Here is an 18,148-nt window from a genome sequence, read left to right on the forward strand (position 1 = left end):
AGAAGGCATGATGGTACTTGTCTGAGATGTGTAGTCTGTGCACGCATTGAATCACAGGACACACCCTGTGCTTGGTATTAGTAAGCATGTCTGGAGAATACAGGAAAAAAATTATGTGTCCTCAGGCTACCTTTGCACACAGGCGGGCAAACGTAAACCCCTCAGGGCAACTCTCGTGTCTGCAGTTCATATGTGGTGTTATTGTTTTACAGCCCAGCACATGTTACTTATTCCTTTGTGTGTTTTCACAAAACGTTCATGAATCCATAATAATTTTGACTCCCTGTTGACATTTAATGAGATGAAACTAAACCCATCCAATTTAGTAATCATACTAACCTAGTTTTTGTCAGATTCAGAATTGTATGACTGCAGCAGCTGTTTTTTAAAGATGAACTGACTACATATCGTTGACACACGTCAGGCATTTTCACTTCATTTTGTGCAAATGTCATACATTTGAGTAGTCTTTATTTTGGGTAACGTTTCACCATAGTGTTTTTGTTGTGCTCTTCTCTCTCTCTCTACATGTGTGTGAGTCTACATTTATACGTATGTGTGTGTGTTGATTCATGGCGAAAAGGGAGCGGTGCTGAAGGGTGTGACTCTGACACACACACTATCATATTGTCCAGGTGAGTCTGTGTGTGTATAAGTGCAGCAAGGCAGCCACACACACAAGCAGCACGTAACCGGGCGTGGGCATTGACGACAAGGTAACTGTAAACTACATTTCGATGCTTTTGAATCTCTTTCCCTTTGCTGATAAAAGCTCATGTGTTGATTTGCTCTTCTAGACTTGCACATGACTCGATCGTAAAATGACACTACTTTTACTTCTAACTGGTAAGATTCCATTTTTGTCTTCATTTTTCTATTTTACTCGTCTCCGTTGTCCTCTTTCAGATCGACAAATCTGATGTTTCTAACCATAAATTAATGGAATATTTCCACTGAAACCAAGTGGCAGTTGATATATATATCTTAATATAATACACATACAACACACAAAGAATGAACCTGCATGCTTTCTATCATGATGGCACATGTTTAAAGAGTTATTATAACACGTAGGACGTAGTTTTGGCATGGTTTACCATTCTTACAGGGCCGATTTTTACAAAACAAGAACACAGTGAAGTTAAACAACAACAGACGTTGTCAAATCATTCACTTGATAAAAAGATGTAAAGTAGTATGCACTGTAAAAGATAGATAGATTGATTGGTACAAACTTTGATTGAGTGATTGATCACTAACCTTTATAAGTAATTCAACTAATTCCTCCCCCCCCCCCAGCCGTGGCTGCGGTGTCTCACGCCCAGACTGACTGCTCTCAAGGAGCTTGTTACCCACGCAGCAGCGACATGCTTGTGGGTCGGGCTGATCAGCTGCATGCCTCATCCACATGCGGGCTGACTGGCCCCGAAGTGTACTGCACGCCATACCAACAGGTACAAGCCGGCAAAATTCAAATCAACGCTCCCAACGCGGTTGTGGTGTTTTCCTTTTTGTTCTATGAGGCTTTTATGTTTCCATGCTTACTCTCCATTGAAGGAAGGTACACTACATCGGTGGTTCTCAACTGTTGCCACCCTGAGATCCACATATTCCTTTTGTTGCAAAGTCGCGACCCACTTTTATAGAAGTTAAGAACAATAAAGAACGTAAAAGTAGCCTCTCACAACACATATATATTGATTTTGCCAAAAGTTGTTTCAAATGAGTTTGATGTAGCACCATAAGCATATTGCTCGCCATAATGTGTGCTGGCCATAGGCAGAGCTGCACTGTAGTTGTTTTTGGAGTAAACTAGTGGCTATAAAGTGCGAGGCAACTACACTTCCTGTTGTTTATTTAATACATTTGATGTGGGAACCTAGTACACCTCTGTACTGTAGCAGAAAAACCCAAATAAGAATACACGTATCCTTTCACTGGCTGTCCGCGACCCACCCAAAATGGGTCCGCAACCTACTTTTGGGTCCTGACCCACCAGTTAAGAATCACTGCACTATCTAACATTGCACGTTGTTTCTCCCTACTGCTTCTGCTGATCATGTTATATCAAAGCTAAAACACTTTACCGAGGCTGAATTGGGGTTATGTGCAACCGACTTCCGCATTTGGCAAAACAGTCGACTTCTGGTTCGGGTGACTGGCGGAGCCACCATGGCAGGAGACTAGAATAGAGCAACTATAGAAATATAAAACATCTACGCTGTCTTTTGCTTTACACAAGATCCTCAAAATCAATCTTCAAAGCCTACCAAAGAGGACAATAGCCGATGTTGCAGCTTTGTTCGTTCTTACATATATCATATCACATATATAGAAAATAAATAATATACATGTACATTGGATGCCCACATACTCGCGGTTCGGCACCCGCGTATTCACCTATTCGCAAATTTTTGAATTTGTTTTAAAAACTTTTATTTATCTATCCATCTATCTATCCATCTATCTATCTATCTATCTATCTATCTATCTATGTATCTATCTATATATCTATCTATCTTGTCTCTTTCTCTTTTCTTTTTTGGGGGGAACCAAACCTGAAAACCCTCATTGGTGGTTTATCCCCGCTTAATCAAGATTTTTTGGGGTTTGAAAAAACATTAATGAACATTTTCAATGCAGTTATATTGGGTGTCAATTATCCACGGATTTTCGCAATTTGCGGTCCAGCCCGATCCCTATCCCCCGTGAATAGCGGGGGTCCACTGGATTTAATATTTGTCCGAAAACACCAGCCACAAAGAAAAACAAATTTAATTTATAAGTTTGGGTTCAAACCATCATGTCATTAGCCTGTAGCTATGCTAGTTATCCCAGCATACACAAGAAGTCCGCTAACCTGTTTTTCTGGGGTTAGTTATGTGATGTTCCGCATAAAGCAGATCACTGTGTGTAACAACAGAATACAGCTGCTCATGGTAAAAATGCTAAAAAATATCTGTCATAAATAACTTCCATAAATAGTCTGGACCAGTGCCACCACTCAACATTCGCAAACATACACAGTGTAAAATCTGTATGTCTATTCACATAAACACTTAATGCAAGTATCAGTATGACAGGGGAAAATCCTGGTCCAGCCCTTGGTGACCTCAAATTTCTCAACTAAGTCTTTTTTTTTTTGAGTAACTAAACACATGATAAAAAAACATCTTATTTGAGGAGACATCTGTAGGTAGCAGTAGAGGATGAGCTTCCATTTTAAAATGTTGCATTATTAGAAATTCAGCAGTCAGAAAGCTACAGTCACACTTTCGCTAACCGGCCATGTGTTTCTACCAGGCGATTACAACACACGGAGGCAAATGAGGCAGAGGTCACCGACATGCACATGCAACCAAGGCTGTGGTAGTTTTGGCTGGACTGCCCAATGCCCATTTGTCAATGACAGACCCTCATGTTGCAACTGCAGCCTTAGCCAACATTTTTATCTCGGGAACAGACTGCAACACCACCCACCACACCATTTGCAGACTCAGCATGAACCTTCAATCAATTTTGAAATAAAGGCTTAGTGGCCAGTAATAGATAATCTGCAACGTTAATGGTTGACTTTTCATTTCGATTTATCTGGCTAATAATATTGTACACTCTCCCTCTCTTGAAAGCTCAAAGTTGAGACTAGCTCAAACCAGAAATAGCAGTTAGTCAAACAATGTAAATCTATACTGTGCAATTTTTATTTTTATTTTTTGGATTAAATCCTGTACTGTAATAATGTCCATTTGGAATAGAATAGAGCAGATCCGTGCGGCAGCAACTGACAGAATGACTGGGCATTTATCAGAATCAGAATCAGAATAATCTTTATTTGCCAAGTATATCCAAAAACACACCAGGAATGTGTCTCTGGTTCTCCAATTGACAGAGAACGCTTTTGAGACATAAAGACATTGAGAAAAACAGTCACTGAGCAATAAAGGGTTGCTAGTTATCTGGTAATGCCGGTATATTATTATTATTATTTTTTTTTTTTTACAATTGTGCAAAAAGATGCAGAGTCCTCTCACCCTTATAGTTGTTTGAATTACTAATATTGCAATAGTCCGGTGCAATGACCATTGTGCAAAGGGCGCCGAGACTTCAAGCGAGTAGTACGATAGTCTGGGACAATGTTGATTGTGCAAATGTTGCAGATACTCCTCAGTCTGTGTGCAAATAGACTCACGCCAATACAACAGATATGCAAATAGTGCAGCGCGGTGAGACTACTACAGTGAGTGCACGAGTAATATATAATTGGCCCGACAGAAATGTGACAACAAACTCAAGACAAAAAATTGCCAGCATGCTGCAATGGAATTGTAGGTTAGGTGTTTAAGAAGTTGATTGCAAGAGGGAAGAAGCTGTTGGAATGTCTGCTCGTTCTAATTTGCAATTTGCATTGATCGGTAGCGCCTACCTGAGGAAAGGAGCTGGAAGAGCTGGTGACCGGGATGCGGAGGGTCCGAGAGGATTTTGCACGCTCTTGTCTTAGTTCTGGCAGCGTGCAAGTCCTCAAGGCTTGGTAGGGGGGTACCGACAATCCTTTCAGCAGTTTTGATTGTCCGTTGCAGTCGGAGTTTGTCCTTTTTTGTAGCAGCACCAAACCAGACTGTGATGGAAGAACACAGGACTGATTCGATGACCGCTGTGTAAAACTGCCTCAGCAGCTCATGTGGCAGGCCGTGCTTTCTCAGAAGTACATCCTCTGCTGGGCCTTTTTGAGGACGGAGTTGATGTTGATAGCCCGCTTCAGGTCCTGAGAGACTAAGTCCCAGAAACTTGAAGGTCTCGACGGTTGACACAAGGCAGCTGGACAATGTGAGGGGCAGCTGTGGCGAAGGATGCCTCCTGATGTCCACGATCATCTCTACAGTCTTGAGCGTGTTCAGCTCCAGGTTCTGTCGGCCGCACCACAGCTCCAGCCGCTCCACTTCCTGTTGATATGCAGACTCGTCACCGTCCTTGATGAGCCCGATGATAGTGGTGTCATCTGCAAACTTCAAGAGTTTCACAGCCGGGTGCGTTGAGGTGCAGTTGTTCGTGTAGAGAGAGAAGAGCAGCGGAGAGAGGACACAACCTTGGGGCGCCCCAGTGCTGATGCTGCATGTGGATGAGGTGGCCTCCCCCAGCCTCACCTGCTGTGTCCTGCCCGTCAGGAAGCTGTAAATCCACTGGCAGATGGCAGGTGAGATGCTGAGCTGGAGAAGCTTGGAGGAAAGAAGTTCAGGGATGATGGTGTTGAACGCTGAGCTGAAGTCTACGAACAGGATCCTCGCGTAGGTCCCTGCACTGTCGAGGTGTTCTAGGATGAAGTGCGGTCCCATGTTGACTGCGTCATCCACAGACCTGTTTGGTTGGTAGGCAAAGTGCAGGGGGTCCAGCAGGGGGCCTGTGACGCTCTTGAGGTGGTCCAGCATGAGACGTTCAAATGACTTCATGACCACAGATGTCAAGGCGAAGGCCTGTAGTCATTTAGACCCGAGATTGTAGGTTTCTTGGGGACTGGAATGATGGTGGAGCGTTTTAAATAGGATGGTACTTTGCACAGTTCCAGAGATCTGTTGAAGATCTGAGTGAAGACTGGAGCGAGACACATGGTCTGGGCCTGCCGCTTTGTTAATCTTTTGTTGTTTGAAGATGCGTCTCACATCCTGTTCGCGGATGGTCAACGCAGAAGTCGGTGGTGTGATAGTGGTCGGTGGTGCGGCTAGGGTGGGTGTGGGGTGTGAAAGTGTCCTTTTCAAATCTGCAGAAGAAGGTATTCAAGTCGTTGGCTAGTGTGCTATTGTTCTCAGCTTGGGGGGATCGTCGCTTGTCATTTGTCAGCGATTGGAATGCATGTTAGACTGATTTAGAGTCTTTGCTGCATAGCTCCTCTTTGCAATGTTAATTTCTTTAGTCAGCTGGTTTCTAGCTCGATTATACAGGGCCCTGTCCCCGCTTTGATATGCGTCCTCCTTAGCTTGGCGAAGCTGCTTAAGTTTGGCAGTGAACCACGGCTTTTTGTTGTTGAATGTGCGAAATGACTTTGTTGGTACTCACACATCTTCACAGAAACTGATATAGGCTGTAACAGTGTCCGTATATTCATCCAGGCTGCCAGTTGTATTTTCAAAGACACTCCAGTCTGTGCAGTCTAAATTGCTTTGAAGTTCTATCTTTGCCTCATTGGTCCACTTTTTTACTGATTTCACAGTAAGCTTTGCACATTTAAATTATTGCCTGTATGTCGGTATTGAGTGAATTTATCAGTGATCAGACGAGCCCAGTGGTGCACGAAGTTTGGCACGGTATGCGTTTTTTAGCGTAGTATAGCAGTGGTCCAAAATGTTATTTTCCCTGGTAGGACAGTCAAAGTGCTGCTTGTATTTAGGGAGTTCGTGGTTGAGTTTAGCTTTGGTAAAGTACCCGAGGATAATGAGGGGTGAGTCGGAGTGTTTTTTTTTCAATTTCGTTGTCATGTTTGGCAAGCATTAGAAGTGCGGCGTTCGTGTTAGCTTGAGGCGGAATATAGACGCCAGTGAGAATGAATGATGCGAACTCACGAGGCAAGTAGAATGGCTTACAGTTCAGAAACAGCGACTCCAAATGCGGGCTGCAGTGTGTGCTGAGCTCCGTGACGTCCGTACACCATTTTTTGTTGATACTGTGTAGATACTGTGTGTGATACTGTGTTGATTTACTGTGTAATTTGCTGAGAATATTCACCTCGAAGAAATTGCTCTCAAAACCGAAACATTCACTAAATTTTTGGCACCTTGAGGGAATGGTCAGACCAGGTGACAAGTTAATCATTCAAATGTGTCTATATTTTTTGCCAACTCACACTCTAAATTCCATTCCTCCACTCTAAGACGCCTTATACAATCATTTAAATATTTTTTTTTAGGGGGGGGGGCTGAATTTTCTCTGCATCTTTCTATCCACGAGGAAGGTTACGTTTACATTTTCAGAAAAGCCTCAACAAAATGAGGTGAGAAACACATCTGTCGGTAACTATGTTAGAGCAACATGCCTTACAAAAAGGGATTTATTTTATCTGCGCCCCATTCATTTTCAATGGTAGTTGTTTCGTAATTCGGGGGAAATAACGTCGTCATGGTAACACAGAATTGGAAAAAAAAAAAAATAGTTCCAATGCAAGTGTGGTCAAGACAAATTTTTTCATACCTCATCTGTAGAGGTACTTCCACATTCAACGGTATGTGCTGCATTTTGAATAATAAATAATCATACACATCCATCCATCCATTTTCCATACCGCTTGTCCTCACTAGGGTCGCGGGTGTGCTCGAGCCTATCCTGGCTGATTCAAGGTGAGAGGCGGTACACCCTGAAATGGTTGCAAGCCAGTAGGGCACATATAAACAAACAACCATTCGCTCTCACATTCACACCTACGGGCAATTTAGAGTTTTCAATTAACCTACCAATGTGTGTTTTTGGGTTGTGGGAGGAAACTACAAAGCTGGATTTGAACCCAGTTCCTCAGAACTGTGAGGTATATTTATTAAGTGTGAGCAATATTAATAGGAGCTGCTCAGCCTTGCTAAGCATTGCCACTAACTAGTGTTTGCTCTGCTGCCAGCCGATTATTAATTGTTGAGCATACACTATGTTGCTAAAAGTATTCGCTCCATTGCCGTGACTCACATATGATTTTAAGTGATATCCCATTCTAAGGCGGCACGGTGGACGACTGATTAGGACATCTGCCTCACATTTCTGAGGACTTCAGAACATTTCTGTTCAAATCCCGGCCTTGCCTGTGTGGAGTTTGCATGTTCTCCCCGTGCCTGCGCGGGTTTTCTCCGGACACTCCGGTTTCCACCCACATCCCAAAAACATGCGTGGTAGGTTGATTGAAGACTCAAAATTGACCGTAGGTGTGAATGTGAATGTGAGTGCGAATGGTTGTTTGTTTATATGTGCCTAGCGATTGGCTGGTGACCAGTTCAGGGTGTACCCAAAGATAGCTGGGATAGGCTGCAGCACACCCGCGACCCTAGTGAGGGTAAGCGGTACAGAAAATGGATGGATGGATCCCATTGTAAATCCATATGGTTTAATATGAAGTTGCTACACACTTTGCAGCTGTAACAGCTTCAACCTTTGTGGGAAGGCTTTCACCAAGGTATAGGAGTGAGTTTATGCCCATTCTTCCAGGAACATATTTGTGTGGTCACTCACTGATGTTGGACAAGAAGGTCTGGCTCACTGTCCACTCAAAATCAACCCAAAGGTGTTCAGTCGGGTTGAGCGCAGGCCAGTCAAGTTCATCCACACCAAATTTTCTCATCCATGTCTTTATGGAGCTCGGGAGTTAATAATTTGGACATTTCAAACTTTGTGGGAACAGTTTGGAGATGGCCTCTTCCTGTTCCTACATGACTGTGGATCAGTGCAGAAATCACGGTTCATAAAGACACCGATGAGACAGTTTGATGTGGATGAACTTGACTGGCCTGCACAATCCTGACCTCAACCCTATAGAACACTTTTGGATAAATTAGAGTGGCGACTGAGAGGCAGGCCTTCTCGTTCAACATCAGTGTGTAAGATCTCACAAATGCACTTCTGGGAAAATGGTCATGAATTCCCATGAGCACACTCCTAAACCTTGTGGAAAACCTTCCCAGAAGAGTTTAAGCTGTTATAAATGCAGAGGGGAGATCATCATATTAAACCTATGGATTGAGGATGGGATGTCACTAAAATTCATATCTGAGTCAAGGCATGTGATTGAATACTTTTGGCAATACAGTGTAGTTGTCTATAATCTTTCACGATTACCAGCAATAAATATCTAGTACATTAAACCATAAACAGCCACATGCCTAGACCATTTGGGTTATGTTTGGGACCCTCATTCCTTACATTCTTCACACAACATGAATTTGCCTGAGGGAACAATCACTATGTTAGGTGTGTACTGTTCCCTCTCTCGAAGTGAGCACAACACTCCTTGATTTATTTCTTTACCTGTGTGACTTTGACCTTGACAGGAAGAAGAGCAAACACCCAGCTTTATCTCAGAGTTTACACCCTCACATATAGTATGGCGAACAATAAAGATCAACAAAATCATCTTAGCTCACTAATCAGATCATGTAGGGAATGGTTTCTTCAGTTGCTGCTGCATTATGAAGCCTGAACCCCTTTAAAACGACAGAGACGTGTATTTCAAATTACTGATACTCCTCGCTACTTTGTGCAATTTTAATCATTCAAACTGCCTCTGAAAACTGTGAAACTAATAAATATATCTATTAATATGGTGCTAAAAGGGTTAATTGTAGCATTGACAATACATTTGATGTCCTGGAATATACAGCGGCTGAAATAAGTATTTAACACGTCACCATTTTTCTCACTAAATATATTTCCAAAGGTGCTATTGACATGAAAATTTCACCAGATGTTGGGAACAAGCCAAGTAATCCATACATACAAAGAAAGTAGAACAAATAAGCTCAAAAATTAAGTTGTGTGTAATAATGTGAAATGACACAGGGAAAAAGTATTGAACACATGAAGAAACAGAGGTGCAAAAAGGTATGGAAAGCCAAGACAACGCCTAAAATCTATCAATAATCAAACAGCAATTCAGCCCCTTCTTAGTGTAAATGAATATCAGAATGATTCAGTCCTAATTGATGACCGACAAAAAGGTCTCATTGCCAAGGTGTGAGTCAAGACACAGCTCATGATGGGTAAGATCAGCGAGCTGTCTCAAGACCATCGCAAACTAATTGTTGCAAGTATAATGATGGCATTGGTTACAGGTGCATATCTAAGCTTCAGAACGTTCCAGTGAGCACGGTTAGGGCCATAATACGTTAGTGGAAAGCCAATTATACCACCATAAATTTGCCTCTATCAGGTGCTCCTTGCAATATTTCTGACAGAGGAGTGCAAAGAATAATCAGAAGAGTTGTCCAAGAGCGAAGGACCACCTTCAAAAAATCCTGGAATTAGCAGGTACTGTTGTCACAAGGAAAACAGTTGAGTAATGCACTCTGCCACCATGGCCTGTATGCATGCTCACCACGCAACACCTGATTGCTGGGGAAAAAAGCATGTCAATGCTCGTTTAAAGTTTGCTGAACAACATTTGAACAAGCCAGTTAAATACTGGTAGAATATAGTCTCTTTGGATCAGAGCAAAATTTAACTGTTTGGATGCCATAATGCACGCCAAATTTGGAGGAGAAATGGCACTGCACACCACACTAAAAACACCATACACCATACAGTGAAGTTCGGAGGTGGGAACATGATGGTGTGGGGCTGCTTTTCAGCAAATGGTACTGGTAAACTTCACATTGTTGAAGGAAGAATGAATGGGCAAATGTACAGAGACATTCTTGACAAAAATCTGCTGCCATCTACGAGGATGATGAAAATGAAACGAGGGTGGACATTTCAGCAGGATAATGATCCAAAACATACTGCCAAGGAAACTCTCAATTGGTTTCAAAGAAAAAAAAATAAGGCTGCTCGAACGGCCAGTCGATCACCTGACTTGAATTCAATCGAAGATCTATGGAAAGAACTGAAACTCAAACTCCATAAAAGAAGCCCACGGAACCTTGAAGATTTGAAGACTTTGTGTGGAGGAATGGGCCAAAATCACACCAGAGCAATGCGTGCGACTAGTTTCTCCATACAGGAGGCATCTTGAAGCTGTCATTGCTAACAAAGGCTTTTGTACAAAGTATTAAATAAATACCAGTTGGTGTGTTCAATACTTTTTTCCTGTGTAATTTCACATTATTATACACAACTTCATTTTTGAGCTTTCTTTGTATGTATGGATTACTTGGGTTGTTCTGGTGAATTTGTTGTGTCAATAGCACCTTGGGAAATATATTTAATGAGAAAAATGATGACTTATTAAATACTTATTTCAGCCACTGAATGTATTCATAAAATAGAATATAATAATACAAAAACAGATTTGACATTTGATATGTGAATTAATTGTTATATGAATAAAAGGTACTGTATAACCACAGAGTAATCTATTATAATGCAACATATTAAACCAGCAGCAGTGATTAAAATGTGACTGAAGGGTTGATATTAGATATATTTTGGGTGTTAAATATTGATCTTGAATGTGAGTTTGATAATATAGTAAGTAGGTTATGCTGAATTTGTCAAAGTAAACATACAGTACTTTTGTCACCATTATACTGTACATGTAACTCGTGCCTCCTTGGTACAACTACAGACACATATTTGCATTTTATATTATTTGCATTTTATATTACAGTACTTTCTGGAACATTTTTCATTATGAACTTTGTACACTACCTCTATTTAATTTCAGATTTATTTAAACAGTTCGTGCATCAGACCACTGGCATGGAATTAATGCAAATAGTTAATGGCATATTTGTTTGAGGTGGTAAAGAACCATGCCAAAAACAACAAACAGTTAAAATAAGCACAGGACTTTAATCAGAATTAAATTGTTGGTCCTGCTCGGGGAAGTATGTTGGACTCTACTGGATTGGTGGTCAGTTTGGGTTAATTGATTGATTCGCTGATCAATTGTCATCTATTGTTTTTTTACTTTTAGGTAAAAGACATTACAATAACTAATAAACAAATGTGTAAGCAAATGCTTTCCAACATTTTTCCCATTACATTTAGAATACACGGTGCAGATATTGATAGATCAGGGTCATTTGTCAGGGTCAGATAAGTATTTGTTCTGTTTTTGTGAATGTGTGGATGACCATTTAAATGGTAAAGGTACACCTCAAGGGTCACTGATGGTGTAGTGGAACACTCACCTGACTTTGGTGCGGGCAGCGTGGGTTCAGTTCCCACTCAGTGACGGTGTGAATGTGAGTGCGAATGGTTGTCCATGTCTATATGTGCCCTGTGACTGGCTGGTGACCAGTTCAGGGTGTAGTCCGCCTTTTGCCCGAAGTCAGCTGGGATAGGCTCCAGCGCCCCGCGACCCTAACCAGGATAAGCGGTGTTGAAAATGGATGGATGGAAGGTATGCCTCAAAAGCAATTCAGTAAAATAAAGAGTTAAGGTATTTAAGTAGCCTCTTCCAATAGCTTGTTATTTGTTTGTTTGTTTCTTTGCTTGTTTGACTAACCCAAAATGATCATATTGAATTTAACAGACGAAAAACATTTTCCGTGGTGTGTGACCTGAGGCACGTAAGCGTGATGCACATCGGTGAGACATTGATGTTGCAACAATGAACAACTGGTTGGGAACTTTTCCCTAGTGGGTAAAAGGCCAGTCTCTCACTTTGTGTGCCAGAGTGGCAGTCACTTCCAGCACGGAGAGGGAGTTACTAAATATTGACTTACTGTAACTTAACTGGGATATCACCACCCGTTTACTTATTTTTTCATTTGATGGTGACAAGGCAAATTAATGCATCACATTATAAACCTTATTACAGCATGTAAATATGTATACAAATATAACTTTGCAGGCACAAATATTTGTTATAAATACACAGAAGGACACCTTGGATGCATACACCTTCACTTTCAATCTTAACAAAACCATTAAACATGAATACAGTGCAGGACCACTGATGGTGTAGTGGTTCACTCGCCTGACTTTGGTGCAGGCAAAGTGGGTTCAATTCCCACTCAGTGACAGTGCGAATGATTGTCCGTGTCTATATGTGCCCTGTGACTGACTGGCGACCAGTTCAGGGTGTAGTCCACCTTTCGCCCAAAGTCTGCTGGGATAGGCTCCAGCGTCCCGTGACCCTAACCAGGATAGGCGGTGTTTAAAATGGATGGATGGATGGACAGTGCAGGGCAAAGTATACTGTATACCTTCACCTAAAAATTTTAACACATTCAGTAGACATGAATAGAATAGAATAGAGTGTTGAGGTCCCAAAAAAAAAAAAAAAATTCACTATAAGTGTACAATGCAGTCCTAAAATCTAAAAGAAAGCCTACTCTATGACCTATTGATCCGATGCAAGGTTTGAGTGATTTTTATCTAGCTGGCATGGCACAATCAAAGGGACAAATTTGGAAGTTGATCATGAGTCCGTAGTTCACTAAATACTTAACGCTCAATACCATACATGAATAAATGCAGTACTGTGTGATGAACCTTTACCGTCACTGACTGTGATTCAAATGTTATTCTTGTTTATTGTTCCTCAGAGAAAGATTAAGTGCTGCCCATGTGACTCCAGAAACCCAAACGGACCACTGGCCCATACTACTCAGGAAATGCTCTCCACTGCTGGACCAGAAAGATGGTGGCAGTCCAGGAAAGGTTGGCAAAGAAATGCTTTTTTTATGCTTTTGAATGGCTGCAGCTAGATGTTTGTAGATAGTTGAGAGGGAATGAGAAAGAGTGAGGCACAGTTAATGTGAGTTTGTTTTTGCTCCCTTTTAAACTTTCCCACAATAATAACTGTAATTTAGTATCGAGCAATTATTTAATACTGACTAACAAAGTCGAATGCTTAGGAGTCATCCCAGCTATCTTCGGGCGAGAGGAGGGATACACCCTGAACCCTGTCTCTATCATCTGTTTTTCTTGCAGAGGTGTCTCCAGTAACAATTCAGTTGGACCTCAACAATCTCTTCAACCTCGACAACCTGATCCTTAACTTCAAGGTGTGTGAAAACAAGCAGCAGTTATTTTCCTATAGTTTGAGTCCAATTGTTTTTAAAACATTTTTGGTTTGGTGCATACCTCATTTCTGAATCTGACTTTCTCTGCAGGGGCCTCGTCCCAGTGCCATGGTTATAGAGAAGTCTATGGATAATGGCAGGACATGGCAGCCTGGCCTCTACTTAGCTACAGACTGCCAGAAATCATTTCCAGGGGTCTCTACAGCAACTCCCGTTACTGTGGACCAAACATATTGTTATACTCTACCCCCTACTGGATTAAACCCATACCAAGATCATACAGTAAGGGCAACTCCAATTTCTCTCAACGCGCCCAATTCTAATTAGTTTTTATTATAATAAATAATATTATTTAAATTCGAAATAAATTAGGGAGTGTGGTCCCCTTAATATTCATGATGACATATATGCTTTTTTATATTTGCAGTTAAGAAGTGAAAAGTGCAATTATACGTAGTTGTCCACTGTTAACTGAGTAATCATGTTTTTTTCTTATTGTAGTCAACTGTTCTTACATGACCAGATTAGACAAATTGTATTCTGTACATCATATGCATATATTTTATTCAATTGTGTTTCATATATAAATATTGTAGTTTAGAGGATTAGAACTTTCTGTTCGAGTATTTCCCCCATTATGTACTCACTGTAAGGTGCCAAAACATCTCAGGTTTGAAAAGAAAAAGTGGATTGTAGCATTGTGAATGCAGAATACAAATATGAAGTGTTCTCTTTTCCAGATCGAGTTCAGTCCATTGCGTCAATATCCTTATGTCCCAGATCCCAGCAGCCCAAAAATGAAAGGTTAGTGTTTGTTTCTTTGCAGTGTATTACATGAGGAGCATTTCTAGACCCCCAGGGAGCCCCAGGCAAGAAATACCCTGGATGCCCACCACACCCCCACCCACACCCCCAGAAAAATACAACCTGGATGATGGATAAACAAAGAAACAAACAAAATAAGATGACCTAACAATGCATTTATTCCTCTTGCTTTAATATGTTTGTGCAGGAAACATTTTGTAACAAGCAACATTTTAGATCTGTACTGAAAAACTACTGAATAGTTATTTGCAGTTCCAACTTCAATGGTTCATGTTAACATTTCGTTTAATGTAACATTTCGCCTATACCATAAAATTTAAAGAGATACTGTTTAGAATAGCTTTCTATTTCAAGCACATATTAGTGCCAGTTTGGAAAGACAAAGCTGACGGCAGAATTGAGGTTGGTGAGGTTGGTATCATTTGATAACAAATGGGAGAAATTGCAACACTGTTCTGTGTATTCAACCAGATATACTTTGTTATATATCAACGATTTGGTTAGCTGGCCTGCTGTTTATCTGATTACATTTTGGATCAGGACTTTTCTGATGCTTACTGGGACTGGGAGAAACTGGCCTCACTACTTTTCTCATAGATACACATTCCCACTTAACCACCATCATGTTTTTGTGTTTCTTTTCATCCTCTTGTTTTTTTGTTTTTTGTTTTATATGCCCTGAGTAATAAGTTGGCTTCATTTTGTTTTACTGTTGTACAATAAGTCTGCGAGTAACGGCCCCGTGAGGAGATTTCCTTATCCCAATGTGTTATTGCATGTCTGGTTCCAGTTGTGTCATTGATATAGACCAATATCTGCGATCTCTCAGGGCCCCTTTTTAGCCGCCTGCCAGCAACAGCTAGGGCGGGGCCTAAAGTGGGGGATTCCCGACAGCAACAGTGTCTAAAGCACTGCTTTGTCATTGACATGGGCCAATGACAGCTGTCTCTCCAGGACCCCTTCAGCTCAAGGCCCTAGGCAATTGCCTGGGTTTCCTGCCCTGTTGTGGTGTCTCTGATTACATTTTGGATCTTGACAAAAATAAATTACTTCTGATGGACTTTTGTTTGATCCCCAGATGTGACTGGCTTAACGGGTCTGAGGATAAGCCTGACAGAGTTGGGCGATGTGCCTCGCCTACCAGGCAGAGCTCTCAGTAGGTTTTTTGCCTTAAAAGAGATGAAAGTGATGGGCAGCTGCATGTGTCATGGACATGCCAGTCACTGTTTGCTGGAGGCTGTCAATAAGGTGTGACTACTGTTGATTACTTCCACAATTAACAACCATTTTAACCTAATTGTAGGGGCTCTATTTTTGTGACCGGCGTAAATCTGGCGTGGTGGGCGGCGTAATTCTGCACAGAGACGGGGGCTGGTAATTTCACAGACGAGCGCAAGGCGGCATTTTTAAAATGAACACAGCCGACTTTAATAATGATCGTTTGTGTGCTTCCCTCCATAGTTGTGTTGGTCATGTGGGATGATTTAATAATATAATAATAATAATAATAATACTTTATTATTATTATTATTATTATTGGTTCAATGAATTGATTTTGACAATGAATCACAGGGTTTTGATGCCCACTGTTCACATATTTATGAATGGAATATGTCTGACATTGACCACAAATGTACTCGGAGCTCCGATCAAATTAACCGAAAGCACGCTACACCAGCGGTCTACCTACTACACCTGACTTAGACATGGTCTTAGCAGGCATACGTTTAGACCGACTTTCTGCCACCAAATTGTCACTGCACCGGGCACATGTCAAAGCACATACCCTCGTAGCTGCGGAAAATCCAGCCTGTTGCAGACCAGTCTGCCAAATTGGCGAACACGCATATCGAGCCTTGCGCTTGCACGAAAATCAGGATACGCCAGTTTTTGCTCTCCACTGCAGATGCACCGTCTACGAAAATAGAGCCCTCTATGTTATTGCTTACTGGATCGCCTAGTTTTGTTACGGCCATACCTATGTTTTGACCATCTTTAATAAGTTAAAGGAGGTAATGTTGTAAATACCTGCAGGTGAGCCCTCAGTGTGACTGCCAGCATAACACTGCTGGTGTGAACTGTGAGCGCTGTGATGATCTCTACAATGATCTGCCCTGGAGACCTGCAGAGGAGGGCGCCACTCACACCTGCAAACGTAAGACACACTACCACTTGCCAAAGTTCTGGAATCACTGAGCTGAGAAGTATAGGCAGAACTTTATACGTCGTCCATGTAAGTGATGATATTTGGGAAGTAGAGATTATACTCATCAACCATTACCGAAAGCAGTGGCGGTTTTTGATATGGGCAGGCCTCCCAACCCACCTGCCCCACAGCACCTAGGGATGTGGCCATTCAAGCCGGCACCGCTACTGCCCAAAACAGTGATAAACAGTTTGTTGTTCTTTTGCTACCCTGACAGTAGTTTGTGAAATTAATTGGCAAATAAAAACGCATGGTTCTTTTATGAGTTGTGTTATCATTGTATGGGAAAACCAAACTAAAATGAAGTGGTCAGGAAGCTGTAGTATCAATTCTTTGTTAACACTAAGCAGCATTTGTTCAATTCTCTTTCTGTCCACCTCAGGTTGTCAGTGTAACAACCACGCCCAGAGGTGTCGTTTTGACCAAGCTTTGTATGAAGCCAGTGGCCGGAGGACTGGAGGTGTGTGTGAGGGATGTTTGCACCACACTACAGGACCAAGGTGTGACCAGTGTCTCCCTGGCTACCAGCTGAATCCTAACAGCCAGCTGGATCGTCCTGATGCTTGTATACGTAAGTCAACTGGAGTGGCTCATTTGCAAGACGCCGAAGGGAATGCATGATTTCATAAATATTTTATGTATTAAATTTGTACTTTTTTTGTGTGTGTGTAGAGTTTTCAGGAATTAAAAACAAGTTTTAGATGTACATTATTTTGAAAATGTCTGTCTTAAATGAAGGTTTTTACATCTTTGCATGGATTTTGTACATTTTGTCCTTATTTGAGCTCATCTCCACCAGGATGTGTCTGCAATGCTGAAGGAACAGTCAATGGCGGACGGTGTGATGACAATACAGGTTTATGTCAGTGTAAAGTGAATGTGGAAGGCCCACGCTGTGATCAGTGCAAAAGAGGCTATTATGGCCTTTCTGCACCCAATCCTCTGGGTTGCTCGAGTGAGTCAGCTGGTTTTCTTTTCTCACTTTCTGTTGAACAATACATTTACGTTTCAAGTGAATCACGTTCATTAAAATAAACTTAATAAACAGCCAACTGCATCATTCAGGTAGTTCTATTTATTTAAACAATTTACTAAATTAATCACATTCAATTTATTCATGAAATAAATTTAAAAAGGGAAAATGAGACCTATTTATTCTTATTTTCCTCAATTCATAATTGCACCAAATTTAAATTTACCAAGGGGAAGGTTTTGTATATTGTTTTCCAAAGACGTCATCAAAAGCTAAAGACGCCAAGCAAATGTATGTGCTGAAAGCGCTGCAGTGCCCCATTTGCATGAAACAGAACCAAACCCTCAAAACATGTTGATTTCAGCCAAGCTAAAAAATAGTGGGTGAAAAGTTGGGGAATTTTGATTTAGTATTAAGACCTCGGAACTGTTTTAAAGTGTAAAGGTAATATGTAAGATGTCGGTTTTAAGGTAAAATTACTCCTTATTGTAG

General features: G+C 41.4%; 1 protein-coding gene across 2 annotated transcripts in view; it reads left to right on the top strand.

Moving 5' to 3' along the window:
• Window positions 1–607: 607 nt before the first annotated feature.
• LOC133408313 (laminin subunit beta-3-like) overlaps window positions 608–18,148 on the top strand; it is a 30,432-nt gene continuing 12,891 nt past the window's right edge. For both annotated transcript variants that reach the window (XM_061687051.1, XM_061687052.1), the window contains exons 1-11: window positions 608–716; window positions 798–846; window positions 1,300–1,454; window positions 13,173–13,287; window positions 13,561–13,634; window positions 13,743–13,934; window positions 14,393–14,456; window positions 15,556–15,725; window positions 16,512–16,632; window positions 17,066–17,254; window positions 17,483–17,638. In XM_061687051.1, coding sequence (XP_061543035.1) covers window positions 822–846; window positions 1,300–1,454; window positions 13,173–13,287; window positions 13,561–13,634; window positions 13,743–13,934; window positions 14,393–14,456; window positions 15,556–15,725; window positions 16,512–16,632; window positions 17,066–17,254; window positions 17,483–17,638 — 1,261 coding nt within the window. In that variant the 5' untranslated portion in view covers window positions 608–716; window positions 798–821. The remainder of the gene's footprint in view (window positions 717–797; window positions 847–1,299; window positions 1,455–13,172; window positions 13,288–13,560; window positions 13,635–13,742; window positions 13,935–14,392; window positions 14,457–15,555; window positions 15,726–16,511; window positions 16,633–17,065; window positions 17,255–17,482; window positions 17,639–18,148) is intronic.

The sequence above is a fragment of the Phycodurus eques genome, chromosome 10 (assembly GCF_024500275.1).
Source record: "Phycodurus eques isolate BA_2022a chromosome 10, UOR_Pequ_1.1, whole genome shotgun sequence".
NCBI classification, from domain to species: Eukaryota; Metazoa; Chordata; class Actinopteri; order Syngnathiformes; family Syngnathidae; genus Phycodurus; species Phycodurus eques.